Source organism: Tasmannia lanceolata, unplaced genomic scaffold (assembly GCF_043159265.1).
Source record: "Tasmannia lanceolata isolate RefF3 unplaced genomic scaffold, GAP_Taslan_0.1 ptg000018l, whole genome shotgun sequence".
In the NCBI taxonomy this organism is placed as follows: Eukaryota; Viridiplantae; Streptophyta; class Magnoliopsida; order Canellales; family Winteraceae; genus Tasmannia; species Tasmannia lanceolata.
Window position 1 is genome coordinate 40,969,007 of NW_027518695.1, and position 17,688 is coordinate 40,986,694.

The window sequence follows — 17,688 nt, forward strand, 5'->3', positions numbered from 1 at the left end:
CATGTTCAACTCTTTATACCTGGCATCTGCCCATTCATTTTCTGGTAACTTGACTTCAGTCAATACTCGGAGCGAAGGTACACGGATCTCAACAGGTAGCACTGCTTCCATCCCGTAAACAAGAGAGTAAGGGGTTGCCCCAGTTGAAGCCCTAATTGATGTTCTGTAAGCCCACAAGGCGTATGGTAACTTATTCGACCAATCTTTATAAGTTTCTGACATTTTGCTAATGATAGTCTTCACATTTTTGTTTGCAGCTTCTACCGCTCCATTTGTCTGCGGACGATAAGGCGAGGATTTATGATGCTTAATCTTGAACTCTTCGCAAAGAGAGATTACTTCCTTCTTGAAATGAGATCCATTATCTGAGATAAGTTCATGGGGAATTCCATATCTGCAAATTATGTTGGTGCGTATGAATTTAGCAACTGATGAGGATGTAAGCTTTGCATAAGAAGCGGCCTCAACCCACTTGGTGAAGTAATCAATAGCAACGAGTATGTACTCGTGACCATTAGACGACTTGGGAGAAATCTTGCCAATGATGTCAATTCCCCATACCGAAAACGGCCAAGGAGAGGTAAGAGAATGCAATTCGGTGGGTGGTACATGGATGAGATTCGCATGTATCTGACATTTATAGCATCTCTTCACAAATGTGTGACAATCTGCTTCTAATGTCGGCCAATAATACCCCAGACGTAGGATCTTCCTTGCCAACATCTTCCCATTCATATGAGGCCCACACACCCCTTCATGAATATCTGCGAGAATTTCTTCTGCCTGATCTTCAGTGACACATAAGAGTTGAATTCCATCGAAAGACCGTCGATACAACTCTCCTCCACAAATGACGAAATTAGCTGCCAATCTCTGCAAAGTCCTTATTTCTTTACTCGACGCCTCATTGGGATGCCCCTGGCCTGAGATGTAGTTCTTTATGTCTGTATACCATGGCTTTCCATCGGGACATCTTGCAGCTATTTCTATAGCATCAACATATGCAGGAGCCCATTGCTCTTGAACCGTGATGGGCCTCATCTTCATATTGTGAGGTATGTCAATCATGGAAGCTAACGTTGCTAAGGCATCGGCGAATCTATTCTTCAACCTTGGCAAATAACTGAAAGTGACGCGTTGAAATTGCTTAGCGAGAATATCCAAGTATTCATGATATGGCAATAGCTTTTCTTCTTTGGTTCTCCACTCTCCTTGAGTTTGGCAAATGATTAGCTTCGAATCTCCATATACGTCAAGATTCTCTATGCCTAAGGCCAATGCAGCCTCAAGCCCAACAATGCATGCTTCATATTCTGCCATATTGTTGGTGCAATTGAATTGTAACTTAACGGCAACGGGGACATGCTCATTTCGAGGCGACACAAGCAATGCCCCTACTCCTTGTCCTGTTTGGTTTGCTGCTCCATCAAAATAGAGGGTCCAACCAGTTTCTGGATACTCATCTTCAACCATCATGATCTCTTCATCTGGGAACATCGGCTTGAAATGCTGACTTTCTTCTCGGGGTGCTTCCGCCAATTGTTCAGCAATGGCTCGGCCCTTTACTGATTTTTGGGTTACATGAGTGATGTCAAATTCAGACAACAATAATTACCATCTGGCAGTCCTGCCTGTCAGGGCTGGTTTTTCAAAGAGATACTTCAGAGGATCCATCCTCGACAAAAGCAGGACCTTATGTGATAAAAGGTAATGCCTGAGTCGCTGAGTGGCCCAAACCAAGGCTAAGCAGGTTTTTTCTAGGACAGTATACTTTTGTTCATACTCCAACATCTTCTTGCTAAGATAATACACAGCCTTTTCATGCTTGGTTTCTGGATCTTGCTGTGCTAACATACAACCCATTGTGGTTTCTGTTACTGACAAGTAAAGCAGCAATGGATGCCCCGGTATCACTGGTGCTACTATCGGTGGCTCAGACAAACTTTGCTTTATCTTTTCAAAGGCCTGCTGACATTCCTCTGTCCATTCTTTGGAAGAGTTCTTCTTTAAGAGCTTAAAGATAGGTTCACAAGTTGATGTCAGATGAGCGATGAATCGCCTTAGGAACTGTATCCTTCCTAGGAATCCCCGAATTTCCTTCTCGGTTCTAGGCGGTGGCATCTCCTGGATAGCCTTAATCTTCTGAGGATCTACCTCTATACCCCTTTGACTCACCATAAATCCAAGCAACTTACCGGAGGTAACCCCGAACACACACTTGCTAGGATTCAGGCGAAGCTGGTATTTGAGAATTCTTTCAAAGAACTTCTTAAGGTTCGGGATATGATCTTTCCTTTCCTTGGCTTTTACAATCATATCATCGACATAAACTTCGACTTCTCTATGTATCATGTCATGGAGCAAGGCTGTAGCTGCTCTTTGGTATGTCGCACCGGCATTCTTAAGACCAAATGGCATTACCCGATAGCAATATGTCCCCCATTGTGTAATGAACGAGGTCTTAGCCATGTCCTCGGGTGCCATCTTAATTTGATTGTAGCCCGAGAAACCATCCATAAAAGATAGTAATCCATGCCCGGCCGTATTGTCCACCAAGATATCGATATGTGGTAGAGGGAAATCATCTTTTGGACTTGCCTTGTTCAAATCCCTGAAATCTACACACATTCTCACCTTTCCATCTTTCTTCGGTACAGGTACTATATTTGCGAGCCATTCTGGATATTCCACCACTTGCAGAAATCCAGCATTCAACTGCTTAGTAACCTCTTCTTCTACTTTCAGGACCCACTCAGGCTTCATTCTCCTTAGCTTCTGCTTTTTAGGTTTAATCCCAGGCAATAAAGGTAGCTTGTGCTGAACAATGTCTTCGCTCAACCCGGGCATATCTTTGTAGGACCAGGCAAAAACTTCTTTATATTCCTTAAGTAGGTTTATTAATTCATCGCGCTCTTCAGAGGATAGAGTATTTCCAATTCGTATTTCCTGTATTAAATCTTCTGTTCCGATGTTTATAATTTCGATTTCATCTTTAAGAGGCTGGGCTCGGCGCTCCTCCTCTTGTTTGAGCATATGCTGCAATTCAAGGGGAGTTTCGTCGATCCCCCCTTCCTCATCTGAGGAGGGAGTGTTATCATTATTATTAAAGTCAGAAGCAAACACAGAGACATACTGAGAATCAGATTTCATTGAATTGAAAGAAGTTACATCATTATCATTGGACTCATCCTGAACAGGTTCAGGATTCACATAGTAAATAAACTCAGAAAATGACTCGCCTGGACTAGGCACTGACACTGATTCACTCGACTTGACTAGACTTGACTTAGCAATAAAATAAGATGGAAAAACATCAGAACTCCAGTTTGAAAGATTTTCTGTTGCAGGTGCAATCTTACTCTGAGGTTCAGTAAAGGTATCATTACTCTGAATAACTGCCACTAGCATATCTTCACAATCTGTCTCTTCTTGTTCTTCAGAATAGTAATCAACATCAGGCACATTTTCTTCAAACAAAGATTCCAGCACATCTGGCTCAAGGTAGACTAACCAGTCCTCAACAGTTTTCTCAACATAATATATCGGCGGTTCTGTTTCTGGGAGAGCAAGGCCACTGAATATTTCAAAACCGGGTATCATGATCCCTGTCACTGAGTCATACCATGGTTCAGAAAACCCATAGTATGGAAACGTCTCACCTTCTTTGATAAAATGACCATTCATTGATAAGGGATATGGAGCCATTAGGAGTACCCTTCCGGTGCGGCGGATTTCTTCCTTCAATTTCAACAATTTTTCCATGGCTTCCTCCTCCTCTTCAGTAGGTACATATCCAAGACCGAAAATTCCATGGTTTGCTTTGATTGGGCGCCAGTGAGATGCCTTGCTTGGATCACGGCCCAAATTCATACCAGGGAAGTAGTTCATTTTTCTCATCATCTTGGCCACCACAGAACTGATGGCGAACGGCAAACACAACTCCTCCCGAGAGGCATCCTTGTAAGAGATAACAGCAACCTCGAATGCGAAACCATTCAAGTTGTAGTCATCTGCTTTTGCAACTGGAAGGATCAAAGTTTCTCCTGTTATTTGCCCTATTTCTGGCTCTTCATCACCTCTGACAGTGAACAACTTCCCATCTTTAATGAACTTCAATTTTTGGTGAAGGGTTGAAGCGACAGCACCTTCCTTATGCAACCAGGGACGTCCTAGAAGCATATTGAACGAGGCTTTGATATCAATAACTTGAAACTCAACCTCAAATTCTTGACCGCCCATAACGATCTTGGTGGTGAGGACTCCGACCACATTTCTTCGGGTATTGTCATATGCGAGGATACCAAGGGTTGATTCGGCAAAATCAGTGGGACCGAAACCCAAGGTAATGGCAGTTCTTAATGGACACACATTCAACGCGGATCCGTTATCTACCAACACAGATGGTACTTTCTTGCCTCCACAAACAATAGTGACATGAAGAGCTCTAGCATGATTCCGACCTTGAGGAGGCAGCTCTTGATCTGAGAAACTAATGGCCCTGGTGGCCTGGGTTAGAGCAACAACTTCAGCCAGTTGCTCCGGAGATATCTCTGAGGATACCTGTGTTGTATTCAATTCTTTTAACACAGCCTCTCTGTGTTTCTTTGATGCTATCAATAATCCCCATACAGATATAACAGCCTGAGTTTTCTTTAACTGCTGCACAACTTCATCATCTGGATCTTTCACATATTGCGGCTCCTCTCCTCGAGCCAATGCCCCTGGATTTTCGACTCTCAATTCAACAGGTTTGAAAATTCTTCCGCCCCTTGTCACATGTCTGACTTCATCCAATTCAGGCTCATCATAAGTGATAATTTGAGGGACTTGTGGCTCATAGGTGATTACCAAGGGAGGTACAGACTCTCTTAGGTGTGATTCATCACAGAATATGATTTGGGGTTCAGAGATGGGTTCTAAGGCACATATGAGGGTAAGAGGGTCAAACTCAGGATCTCCTATGGTTATGGCATTAACGGCAGCAGGAGGATTTGCATGACCAGGTAATGGGTTTTGGGTGACATTGGGTCTTGGCTGGAATGCAATGACTTTCTCATCAATGAGTTTCTGGATTCTAAATTTCAAGGCAATGCAGTTGTCAGTAAGATGACCAGGACCTCTGTGGTACTCACAGTGTAGGTCAGCTCGCCAACTTGCAGGTAGAGGATTGGGGGGAGGCCGGATGGCAGGTAAGGTTATGCGACCTGAAGCAAGACACTGCTTAAGCACCTCTGAAGATGGAATGGGAAGAGGGGTAAATTCTACCCGGGTTTGTTGCCGAGGTGCGGTTGCGGTTTGAGCATAGTCCATTACTAAAGGTTCTTGGGACCTAGAGGATTGAGCATTGGAACGGGAAATACTATTGACTTGGGCTGGAGGGGACTTTTTGAAATCTCTGGGGTTTGGGTTGCTACGGTTGAATACACCTTGAGCCATAGCCTCCTCTATCTGGGTGCCAGCCACGATGAAGTGTTTGAAGTCTGGATAGTATTGCAAAGACATGTGATACTGGAGCTGGGGGGAAATATTTTTCATGATTATCTGGACTTGTTCTTCCTCAGACGGGCGCTCCATCATCTGAGCTGCTATTCTCCTCCATCTTTTCACAAAAATCAAAAAGGATTCCCTCAAGTCTTGCTTTGTTCTCTCTAAATCCTTTCTGGTGATTTCTGTCCCATCATCATATTTGAATTGCCTGATGAACTGCTCGCCGATATCCTTCCATGTCCTGTAACGAGTCTTGTCCAAGACCATGAACCATCTCCTCGCAACCTTGGTTAGGGAAACTGGGAACAATTGAGCCATTTGCTCAGAAGATAACCCTTGAGGCTGACACATGATGGTGAACATTTGCAAATGTGTGATTGGACAACCCACACCATCATATTTGTCGAAATCGGGCATTTGAAAATTGGCAGGAAGGCGAATTTCGGGAAATAAAGTAAGATCACTGGGATTGAAACCACCCTGGTCTTGAAACTGAATGTCTTGAACTTTCCTGGTAAGAGTCTCTAATTTCTCCATAACAGACTTATCAACCATGGACTGAGAAGGCCTACTGTGATTCTCGCTGTACTGCTCTTTTTCTAAGTCTTCTTCGACTTTATCAGGGATATTGATGAACACTGTTTGGGCAGGTGCTACTGGAGTAGCTGCTTGGCGCATAGGCCCTTTATCCTTGGACAACGACGGTCCCAACTTTTCAGAAAGCTGAGCCTTGATAACTCGGTTTTCTTCTTTGAGTTCTTGAAGCTGTTGGAGAATCAAGGTAAGAGTATCGGTAATAGCAGCGGGTGGAAGACCATCTTGGTTGTCTGCCATTGGTGAGGATGAGGACGGGAAAGAAGGAGATGCTGGGGTTCTTAGAGAAGGTGGCGGAGAAACAGATTTCCTCTCTAACCGCGAAGAGACCCGAACCCAAGGAGTATTAGGGTTAGCTATGATGTTTATTGCCCTGTAATATCCGAAAGACATATTTTAAAATCAGAGAGAAGAATAGACGATGATGCACACATAGACAAAGATAATGAAAGAGAAGGATGGACTTTATTGATCAATCATTAAAATTTGAGTACATGGTTCAATCTTTCAAAGATAAACATGGAACTAAGCATTCTTTTTAGACTTCTTCTTCGGACGACAATCTTCCTCAACTGACTCCTTTAAAGGTTTGATGATTCTTGCATCCCAAGCAGATGAAACAGCTTTGACAATCTTGGGCTTGAGACCCTCAGGCGGATAGAAATGATGAAGGGGAGGCACAATGGATTGCTCCCTTCCATACTGACGCTGAATCCTGGCAGGAACATAAAAGGAAGTCTTTTTGAGACCAAGAAGGCGAACGTAGTTAGCTTCTCCGGTGTTGAAGACAGCTTCTTGGATTCCGGGAATTTGCCAATAAATCTGATCTTCTTGGCGAGAATTTAACCATTCAACCCAATCGCTTTTATGATCGAAAGAAACATCATGACGCCATTCACTGAAGGTGTATAACGTATGATCAAAATGGACAGGAGCTGCAATTTTTAGCTTGTGGCATAACCACACTTGAAGTAATGCAGGACATCCTGAGAAAGACCCAACGAAAGAGCGAATATAAGAGCTTGGACCTGAACTGGCACGAAGGTGAGCCATATCATCCAATCCATTGAAAGTTTCTGCAAGCATAGTAGGAATTGGATTGGCGCCACGATCCATTTGATCAACGAGGTCCAGAAGAACAGCTGACGCAAAGCGAGAAGGCTGGACAGTGAGGAACCTAGCAAAGGAGCAGAATCTCAAAGCGCGCCGTCGAGCTTTTTGAATATCAACAGCACCAATGTATCCAACAGGAGGGTAAATGTCAATCAGTCGCTGCATGGACACTTCTTGGCCTTTCATGAAAGAGTTCATGGATTCATCTGGATTATCCATCAAGCAAAGGAACAAAGGACGATAATCTAGAACACAGGATGGCTTCACTAGAGGGCCATCCACAGGATATTCCAATAAGGCACACCATTCTTCAAAGGTGGGACACATTTCTTGGTTGCCAAAACGGAAGACATGATGATCGGGATCCCAACACTCTGATGCGGCATAGAGCAATCCCCAATCGAGCTTGATGGTTGCCACGTAGCCGAAGAGATTTTTCTCTTGTTCACTTATGGCGTAGATATGGGATTCTCTTAATGTACCACGGATCCAATCAAGAATTGTACGAGTAGACATAGTGCCCGTAAGCCAAGAGAAGGGATATAAGAATGATCAGGATTACATGAACACGAGATTAGGATAAGTTCCTGCCAGTACAAGGAAAGTATGAATACATGATCGAATCACACGATAGAAGAATGAAAGGCATACGATCGAAAGATTAGATGAGATAGCATAAGATTGCTTTCAACGGATAGATCAAGAATGACTAATCCTATGAGATCTTTGGAAATGATAGGATTTATATCCTAACCCCTAAAGGAAATTTTTTTTTTTTTAATCTCGCACATTTTAACAGTGTGACCTGAAGGCATCAACCCTAATCCTAATCAAGCGGAGTGGAGAGAGGATCTCGACTCATGACTTTGTTCGTGTACCTAGGACCGATCGTAGCCATTGGAAGATGGTCTACGGCCTAATCTAGACACAAATAGGCAGGATATCCTAAACTAGGCTCACACACGTGATGCACATGTGTTCGTATACTACATGCATGTGTGGGTTAATCTAGGGGTAAGGCCAAGAGTTCCCTTAGCGCGAATCCCTGTTCGATATACTGTACCAGTGTCCGGCGTATCAGTACGTGAACAAGAGATCCGTTTACGTACCATAATGGTACTAGGCTAAGGGTGGAATGCTTCTCTAGCACAGAGGCACCAGGTGATGAAATCCCAGTCAACCATGCTAGATAACACTCCGGGTTCCTAAAATAGGACGTGTGTGCACGTGAGATGCAGAGTTTAGATGCAAGTGATGTAAGTGTGTGCAATATGTTTGCGCAATCTATGATGCCTTCAGGTTTTGTTAGATTAAGTTTGAGTAAAGTGTGATGAGAAAATAAAACAAGACAAACTAATCTAACAAGTATAGAGTTTTTATGAGCCAATTAAATTAAATTCAAATGAATTATCTTTTGAAATTTTAATGAAGTTAGGTGGTCCCCAGCAGAGTCGCCAAACTGTGGTACCTAGCCCGTGAGGGAGTGTGGGGCGCGAGCCGCCACGCGCTCTCTCTTGGTCTCTCGTATCCACGCGATTGGCGTGTGTTTTTAATTGTTGATTGTAATTCGTCTTTTATGTGAACTTGGGATCACTAAGGCAATCCGAATTCCACACGAAAGAGACTGACAGAGTCGCCACCTAGATGTGGGATCTAGGACCCGAAATTAACCAGAAATCTAGACTCGCTACCTGGTTACGAGAATGGAAGGTATGGGGAGTTATCCGCCACATGCACCATTCCTGCCCGATAATCGGCCTTCGATTCCAAAAGCTAACTTTTTTAAATTTATTTTAAATGGCTCATTCAACTCTATGTTAATGTGCGAACTAAGTGACATGCATCCTATGATCTAATTTCAATGTGAATCCTAGATGTGTATCTTGATTTATTAATTTGTCTGGATTCATTCTAAGTGAAAGTTCTCCTAGAATTCTAATTTCATGGAAAGCCCTAACTGATTTGATTAAGTATTTACAAGAAAATTAATATACAAAACACCACAATTTGTTGTGGTGCCGACTCGCGGGTGGTATGCCATCAGACATCCAAGCTGCCTACGTACCCAAGCCTCACTGGGATCAGAGTCGACGTAGTTCGGTGCACCTAAGCTAAGCTACATATGCCTAACTCAACTAGGACACCGACTTAGACGGATTTGACTGTTTCAACAGTTTTAAAAGAAGTTATTTAATTCAAGTTGAGGATTTTATTATCTTAGGATTTCATCTAAGATGCTATATGATTCTTATCTGAATGCAAGTTGTCCCTTAGACTAATGCAGGTTTGCCTACATCCTAGTTTACTAGGCTTGTCCTAGGGAAAGATCGGGTGACTAGTGTAACTAGACCTATGGCACGGTTGCTATACATAGCAAGCGTCCGTGATGAGGCTGGACTCCTAACTCTAGGACTCTCTAAAACTTAGGACACGACACGACACCGGTGTTCCTAAATTGGGCTCTAAGGGTCCTTACGACGGAAACCGTGATCCAACGGTTCCGAAAGACACAAGACAAATCGATTTAAATTCTCGAGGTTAGTGAAAAAAAAAATGGAAGAGATGATGAAATAGTGTGAGGGAATGAGAAAGATAGAGAAAGGTGCGACTGAACTTGGGAGTGCCAAATTGCCTACGTACCCCGCGATGGGGATCAAGCCACACGTAGTTCCGCTGGGGAGGTTGCTTGGATTTTGGAAAACAGGATTGGTATTTGGATCAGGAATCGGGTTTGTATTTGAGCATTGGACTTGAGATTCAGAAACATTGATTTAGCAATGGGATTTTGGAATTGGGAATTTGCATCAAAGAATTGAGCATATAGGAATCATCAAGGGTTTGAATTTTGGGAATTCAAAATGGGAGGGCTTATGAGATTCGGTCAAATGGATTCAGACATGCGACTCAGATTGTGTTGGGATATGACTTGGTTAGGCAAAAGGGAGGAAGTTCTATTAGGTGTAAAAGGGCATTAGTAGAATAGGGGAATGACTCGGTTGTGACATGGAAGGCCGCAACTTGGTCGAATGCGACTCGGTTGCATTGGGATGGGTTGATTAAGGAATTGGATTGAGTCAACTAAGGGGAGAGTCCAATCGGTTAAAGAGGTTGAGCATACTCGACTAGAGAGTTGGGTCAACTCGACTAGGGAGGTTGGCTAGAGTTGACTCAGTTGAGCTGGGTTGGGATCCCACTTGGATGGATTGTATTGGGGCGATTTGACTTAAGCTGCAGGTGGCCTGGCTGGGTTAGATTTAATGTAACCAGATTTATGGATAAATGGTGTGCCTCAGTGAGTGGACAAAGGTATGGCTTGGGTTGATGTGACTCGGTTGAGTTGTGCTAGGGTCAGGTTAGGTGGGGTTAATGGTTGAGTTGGATTGGATTGGGTTAATGGTCAAGGTCAAGTGCGGGTTGACTTGGCTTAGACTGGATTGGAACTGGTTGAGCGTGGATTGGGGTGCGGCTTGAGGTTTGGGTGGTTGGAGTATCTTAGGAACCAATAGGGCAAAGTGGCTCTTAAGGGGAATGAATTAATTGGGCCGAATGGGCCCGATGGCCGGGTTAACTGGGTTGGCCGGGTCTATTGTAGGGGTGTATGAGGGTACTGTTGGGTGGATGAATGAAAGGCATGTGGTGTATGATGTGTGGCTATGGTTATAGGGTTTAAGGCTTATGGGTATGGGTTTAGGTGTGGTTAATGGTTAGGTTGGATTGGGTTAATGGTTAGGGTCAAGTGAGTCGGGTCTAAGTTAGGAGCAAACCCGAGACTAGCCATGGTCTAACTAGGAGGAAGCAGGGTACAAACCAGGGTGCGGACCAGGGTGCACCAGGGTGCGAACCAGCAGGGAACCAGGGTGCGAACCAGCAGGGGAACCAGGGTGCAACCAGCAGGGAACCTGGGTGCAACCAGCAGCGAACCTGGGTGCAACCAGGGTCTAACCAGAGTGCGAACCAGCAGGGAACCAGGGTGCGAACCAGCAGGGGAACCAGGGTGCAACCAGCAGGGAAACCAGGGTGCAACCAGCAGGGAACCTGGGTGCAACCCGCAGCGAACCTGGGTGCAACCAGGGTCTAACCAGAGTGCGAACCAGCAGGGAACCAGGGTGCGAACCAGCAGGGGAACCATGGTGCAACCAGCAGGGAACCTGGGTGCAACCAGCAGCGAACCTGGGTGCAACCAGGGTCTAACCAGAGTGCGAACCAGCAGGGAACCAGGGTGTGAACCAGTATCGAACCTGGGTGCAACCAGCAACGAACCTGGGTGCAACCAGGGTCTAACCAGAGTGCGAACCAGTATCGAACCTGGGTGCAACCAGCAACGAACCTGGGTGCAACCAGGGTCTAACCAGAGGCTAACCAGGGGGAACCAGGGTGTGAACCATTAGGGAAAAATAAAAATGAAGATAAGATGGGTTAAGAGAAGAGGGAAACATGTATAACTTCAAAGTCTACCATCAAGAAGAATGAGTAAAGATTGATCCTAGATGCTTTCTAACATGGTTTTTCTTTTAAAGTAAAAGATATGCATGAAAACAGACCCTACATAGAATTGAAATAAATGCCTACCTCTTTGAAAACCCACTTTGTGTTTGATTTTTCTTTGATGTTAATTCCTTGAAGATGATTCCTTGCTTGATAATGACTGCTTTTGATATATATCACCCAACGTATCACCCGATCCGGCAAGGATGGCCGAACCCTTGAAGAGATGAGGGAGAGGGATGAATTTTCTAAGAGAGGGATTCTTTTTCTTCTTTTTCTTGGATGGTGGGATGAGAGGGTATTTATAGGAGAATGGGATAGGAGGTTAGGTGAGGTTAGGTGAGGTTAGGTAAGGTTAGGTGAGGTTAGGTGAGGTTAGGTGAGGTTTGGGTGGTTAGGATGAGAGGAGAGGTTAGGTGAGGTTAGGTGAGGTTTGGATGGTTAGGATGAGAGGAGAGGTTAGGTGGTTTTGGATGGTGAGACCCAGGTCAAGATCTGTCATTGATCTAACGATTTACGGAAATCGGGTCTCGGAATGGAATCAGGGTCCGGGCTATGAAGTGACCCTAGCTTATTTTGTCCCGATTGATGATCCGTAAAGTCAGATCAAGATATTAATGACCTAAAACATATAAATCAATGATAGAGGGGGTTCTCACATGGATTTAACACACTAAATTCACTAATCAGGGTATTTTTCAATTTTTCGGATCTAATCATCTCACCAGGTACATCTCTTTATCATTTTGTTTTTTTCAAAAAATTTGAGGATGGATCAATATATTAGGTTATTGTTGGTTAAAGTAAAGCAAAATGTGGGTGTCTACACTTTTCCATTAATTTGTTGACAAGAATACATCTCTGCTTCTAGAACACAAAAAGGAAACCAAAACACTCGTCATATTTTAAAAGAAGAGCACGGAACTTACCCTGTCGTTTTACTGATAGAACTTTTGGAGGTTGTCCATGCTCCAACTGCGAGGGACCGGGGTCCCATCGAGGCGTTCTAGTTGGTAGGCCCCGGGTCGAAGTGCTCGAACGACTTTGTATGGTCCTTCCCATTTGGGTGCGAGCTTACCCGTGTTGCGGGGGTCTGATACCTCTGCACGCCGTAGCATCAGATCTCCGGGCTTTACCGAACGCTTTTTTACCCGGGCATTGTAGTATCGTGCCACCTTTTGCTAGTAGGAGGCGGTTCGGAGGAGGGCTTGCTCTCTTTTCTCGAGCACGAGATCGAGGTTGTTCCGGAGGAGTTCGGAATTTCCCTGCTCATCGTAATTCGCGGTGCGGAAGCTGGGGAGGCCAATTTCTAGCGGAATGACCGCTTCGGTCCCAAAGGTCAAGCTAAAAGGGGACTCCCCAGTTGCGGTCCGTGGTGTTGTTCGATAGGCCCAGAGGACGCTAGGGAGTGCGTCCAGCCAGTTTTTTCCGGCTTCTCCCAATCTCTTCTTGAGACTTTGTAGCAGAATCCTGTTGGTTACCTTGACCTGCCCGTTGGCCTGCGGGTGTGCTACGGAGGCGAAACGGTGCTCAATGCTTAGGCTATCGCAGAATCTGCTAAATTCGGCGCTTTCGAACTGGGGACCGTTGTCTGTTACAAGGGTCTTTGGAATGCCGAAACGGCAAACGACGTCGTGATAGAAGAACTTCTCCGTCGCTTTGGAATTGGGTTTGACCACGGCTTTGACCTCAACCCATTTGGTGAAGTAATCGATGGCGACGTATAACATCGTATGCCCCCCGGGGGCCTTGGGGAATGGTCCGAGTAGATCCATGCCCCACATGGCGAAAGGCAGGGGTCCTGCTATCGCGGTGTACGGTGTAGCCGGTTGGTGGGGGGTGGTTGCGTTCCTTTGGCATGGGCTGCATTTTTTGATGAATTCCTTGGAGTCCCTAAGGACCGTGGGCCAGAAGTAGCCGTGCCTTACGATTTTCTGGGCTAGGGTCCTGCCACCTCCATGATCTCCGCAGATCCCTTCATGTACTTCTCGTAGCGCGTAGTCTGATTCGGAGGGCACCAGGCACCGGAGGTACGGCCATGTGTATGACCGTTTGTAGAGCCTGTGTCCGTGGACCACGTAATGGGCGGCTCTTGCGGTTAGGCGCCGGGCTTCCAGCTTATCTGCGGGTAGTATACCATTTTTTAGGTATTGTATGATGGGGTCCATCCAGTTTGGCCCCGGTGGAATCTCCAGAACTTGCATCTCGTCGATGCTGGGGTGGGGCAGGATTTCTGTGAGCACGGTGCCGAAGCCATGGGTTTCTTCGGCGGCCATTCTTGATAATGCATCCGCTCGGTTGTTCATGTCTCGCGGCACCTGGAGGACCTCTACCTCTCCCATCCCCTGCAGTTTTTCCTTTACCTTGTGGAGGTATCTTTTCATTCTGGAGCCCTTGGCTTCGTATGTTCCGTTTACCTGGTTAACGACGAGCTGTGAGTCGCTATAGACTTTCAACTTGTCTGCGCCGAGCTCCGCGGCTAGACTTAGTCCTGCTAGTAAGGCTACGTATTCGGCCTCGTTATTGGAGGCTTTGAAATCCAACCTGAGGGCATATTCCAGTGTGAACTCTTCCGGGCCGTGGAGGACCACTCCTGCTCCGTGTCCTTTATTGCCGGCGGAGCCATCAACGTGCAGGATCCAAGGGGTTTCGCTGTTCTGTGCCGAGGGATCTTGCTTCCCGTCGTCGCAAACCGTGTGTGCAGTGAGGCCCTCGCTGCTGTCCATTGTGGCTGGCTCTTCGGCCGGGGCCGTGAATTCCACTATGAAGTCAGCGAGGGCTTGAGATTTGATAGCCGGCCTTGGGCGGACTTGTATGTCGAACTCGCCTAGCTCGACGGCCCAACTTACCATCCTACCCGAGGTCTCTGATTTCTGAAGAATCTTCCTGAGGGGCTGATCGGTTAGCAGGACTATGGGGTGGGCCTGGAAGTAGGGGCGGAGCTTTCGAGCGGCACTGACGACTGCGAGGGCGAATTTTTCTATGTTCGAATATCGGACTTCCGCACCGTGGAGAGTCTTGCTCACGTAGTACACAGGGTGTTCCTTTTTGTCTCTTTGTTTGGCCAATACCGCGCTTACTGCCGTGGGGCTGACGGCCAGATATAAAAATAGCTCTTCCCCCGGCTCGGGTTTGGCGAGTACGGGCGGTGTCTGGAGGTATTGCTTCAGAGAGTCGAAGGCCTCTTGGCAGGCCGGGGTCCATTCGAATTCCCGTATGTTTTTTAATTGTTTGAAGAAGGGTTGGCACTTCTCTGCTGATTTGGGCATGAATCGGCCGAGGGCCGTGATTCGCCCTGCGAGCCTCTGTACTTCTACTGCTGTCGTCGGGGGTTCCATGTCTAGGATGGCCTGGATTTTTTCTGGGTTGGCCTCGATCCCTCTTTGGCTGACCATGAACCCCAAGAACTTTCCGGAAGTTACCCCAAAGGGGCATTTCGCGGGGTTCAGCTTCATTTGAGCTCGTCGTAGGGTGTCGAAAGTTTCCTGAAGGTCGGAGACGTGTCTGGCGGCTTCCAGGCTTTTTACCAGCATATCGTCGACATATACCTCCACGTTCCTTCCAATCTGCGTTTGGAATAGCTTATTCACGAGCCGCTGGTAGGTGGCACCTGCGTTTTTTAACCCGAAGGGCATGACAGTGTAGCAGTAGATGCCCTGGTCGGTGATAAACGCTGTTTTCGGGATGTCTGGCTCGTGCATTTTGATCTGATTGTAACCTGAGAATGCGTCTAAAAAGGTGAGGAGTTCGTGTCCGGAGGTGGCGTCGATGAGTTGGTCTATCCGCGGAAGGGGATAGGGGTCTTTTGGGCAGGCCCGGTTGAGGTCGGTGAAGTCTATGCAGGCCCGCCATCCTCCGCTAGCTTTCTTGACCATCACGACGTTTGACAGCCACTCGGGATACCGGATTTCCCTGACGAATCCGGCTTGTAGCAGTTTTTCCACTTCGGCCTTTATGTGAGTTTGGCGCTCTACTGCGAAGTTCCTCTTTTTCTGCCGGACGGGTTTAAGGGCGGGGTTCACATTCAACTTGTGGACGGCCATTTCCTTGGGTATCCCGGGCATGTCCTTGGCGGACCATGCGAACATGTCTTTGTTTATTCTGAGGAAGTTGATCATCCGGTCTCGCAGAGGGCCTGTTAACATGGAACTTACCCGGACTTGTCTCTCCGGCTGATCTTGGGTCAGGGAGATGGAGTCTAGCTCCTCGGCGGGCTCTCCTCTAATTGCGCGAGCCCGCTGCCGAGGGTCTTCACTGCCGATTGTGAAGTTTTCGGCTGGGGCGTTGGTTCCTCTTAGGCTTGCCGCGTAGCACTGGCGTGCTATCATTTGCTGTCCCTTGACCTCTCCTACTCCGTCCGGAGTGGGGAATTTCATCTTGAGATGGAGGGTGGAGACTACGGCTCCCAAGTCTCTGAGAGCAGGGCGCCCAATGATGGCGCTGTAGGTGAACGGTATGTCTACGACCATGAAGGTGGTCAGGATGGTTTTCTGCAAGGGGTACGCCCCGAAAGTCACGGGCAAGTCGATCTTGCCGTCTACCCGTACGGATGCCCCGGAGAAACCGTAGATGGAGTATTCCGCGGGTCCCAGCCTTTCCCTGCCCAATTTCATTTCTTCGAAAGTTCCGAGGTGTAGCACATTGACGGAGCTTCCTGTGTCCACCAAGATTTTTCCTATGTCGAAGTTGGCGACGACTAGCCTGATGACCAGTGCATCGTCATGCGGGACTTGTAGCCCGTCGAGGTCTTTGTTGGAAAAAGTGATGATCTGGTTTTCATGGGGCGGATTTGTTCGGGCCTTCTTGGAAGGTATGTCCATGGAGAATACCCGTTCCGCGTATGCCCGCCGACCGGCTGTTGTCAGCCCTCCAGCTGCGGGTCCGCCTGCGATGATATTGATTTTTCCTATGATGGTAGGCGGTTGCTCGCGACCCTGTGGCTGTTCCGGGGGCTCGCCTTTTCGGGGGCGCTGGTGGCGGCTCGTGTCGTGTTTGCTGCGGGATCGACGTCAGCTTCGAGGGTGATGCCTATCGGGGGATCGGTGTCAGCTTGTGGACCGGCGGCGGTTCGGTGACCGGTGCCTACCTCTGGGTTCGTCGAGCGGGCGCTGGGCCTCGCATGGGCTTTTGTTAGGACTTCTGAGGTACTGGTTTAGGTGTCCTTCTTCGGCCAGTCTTTCCAGCTGGAGGCGGAGGTGGAAGCAGTGGTCAGTTTCGTGGCCGTGGTCCCCCTGGAAGTCGCAGAATTTCCTGGCGGACCTCTTCTTTGGGTCTGTGGCCATTTTCCTGGGGGGGGTCAGGAGACCCTGATCCCTAATAGCTGATAGAACGTGGGAGAGGGGGAACTTTAGCGGGGCGGTTCCCAGCCTTTCGAAGACGGGGATAGGGTTACGGCCCGTTTGTCTTTCGTCGGTTCGTGGCCTTATGGCCCTTCGGCCGTCGTTTTTTCTCTCATCGGGGCCGGGCCGATTCTGTTCTCGAGCGCAGGCTTCTTCTGCTCGGACGAACTTATCAGCCTTTGATTCAAGCTCCTGTAGGTCCCGTGGGGGCTTGAGGGTGAGGTGCAGCTTAAGATTCGGATCGGTGGTGGCATGCTTTAGTGTGGCGACCGCTATCTGGACGTCCATGTTGGAGAGTTGGGCCAATTCGGCGTTGAACTTCAACATGAAGTCTCTTAGGGTCTCGTTTCTACCTTGGCGGAGGGCTAGGAGGGCGTCCGCAGGATCATGGCGGAGGCGGTTGTTCGCGAACCTGGTGCTGAACTTTCGTCCGAATTCGTGGAAGGATGCGATGGAGTCGGGCTCCAATCTCATGTAACAGTCGTTGGCGGTTTTTCTTAGTAGGGATGCAAAGGCTCTGCACATGAATCCATCCGACGCGCCTCGAAGCGTCATTACTCTCTTGAAAGTCTGGAGGAACTCGAGGGGGTCCGTGCTCCCGTCGTATAGACCGAAACAGGAGAGGTCTATGCCTGCTTCTGCGGGGGTCTTTAGGACCTCTGAGGTGAAC

General features: G+C 47.4%; 1 protein-coding gene across 1 annotated transcript; it reads right to left on the reverse strand.

Moving 5' to 3' along the window:
- Nucleotides 1-6,446: 6,446 nt before the first annotated feature.
- LOC143850334 (uncharacterized) lies at nucleotides 6,447-11,975 on the reverse strand. Its single transcript, XM_077359592.1, has 3 exons — nucleotides 11,764-11,975; nucleotides 6,789-7,781; nucleotides 6,447-6,454 (listed from the first exon to the last, which is right to left on the reverse strand). The coding sequence occupies exons 2-3, from the start codon at nucleotides 7,708-7,710 to the stop codon at nucleotides 6,447-6,449; spliced, it is 930 nt and encodes a 309-aa protein (XP_077215707.1). The 5' UTR covers nucleotides 7,711-7,781; nucleotides 11,764-11,975.
- Between the last annotated feature and the right edge of the window lie 5,713 nt (nucleotides 11,976-17,688).

What these genes read in the sequence shown, in the direction of transcription:
- LOC143850334 (XM_077359592.1), bottom strand. Translation starts at nt 7,710, where the DNA reads ATGTCTACTCGTACAATTCTTGATTGGATCCGTGGTACATTAAGAGAA.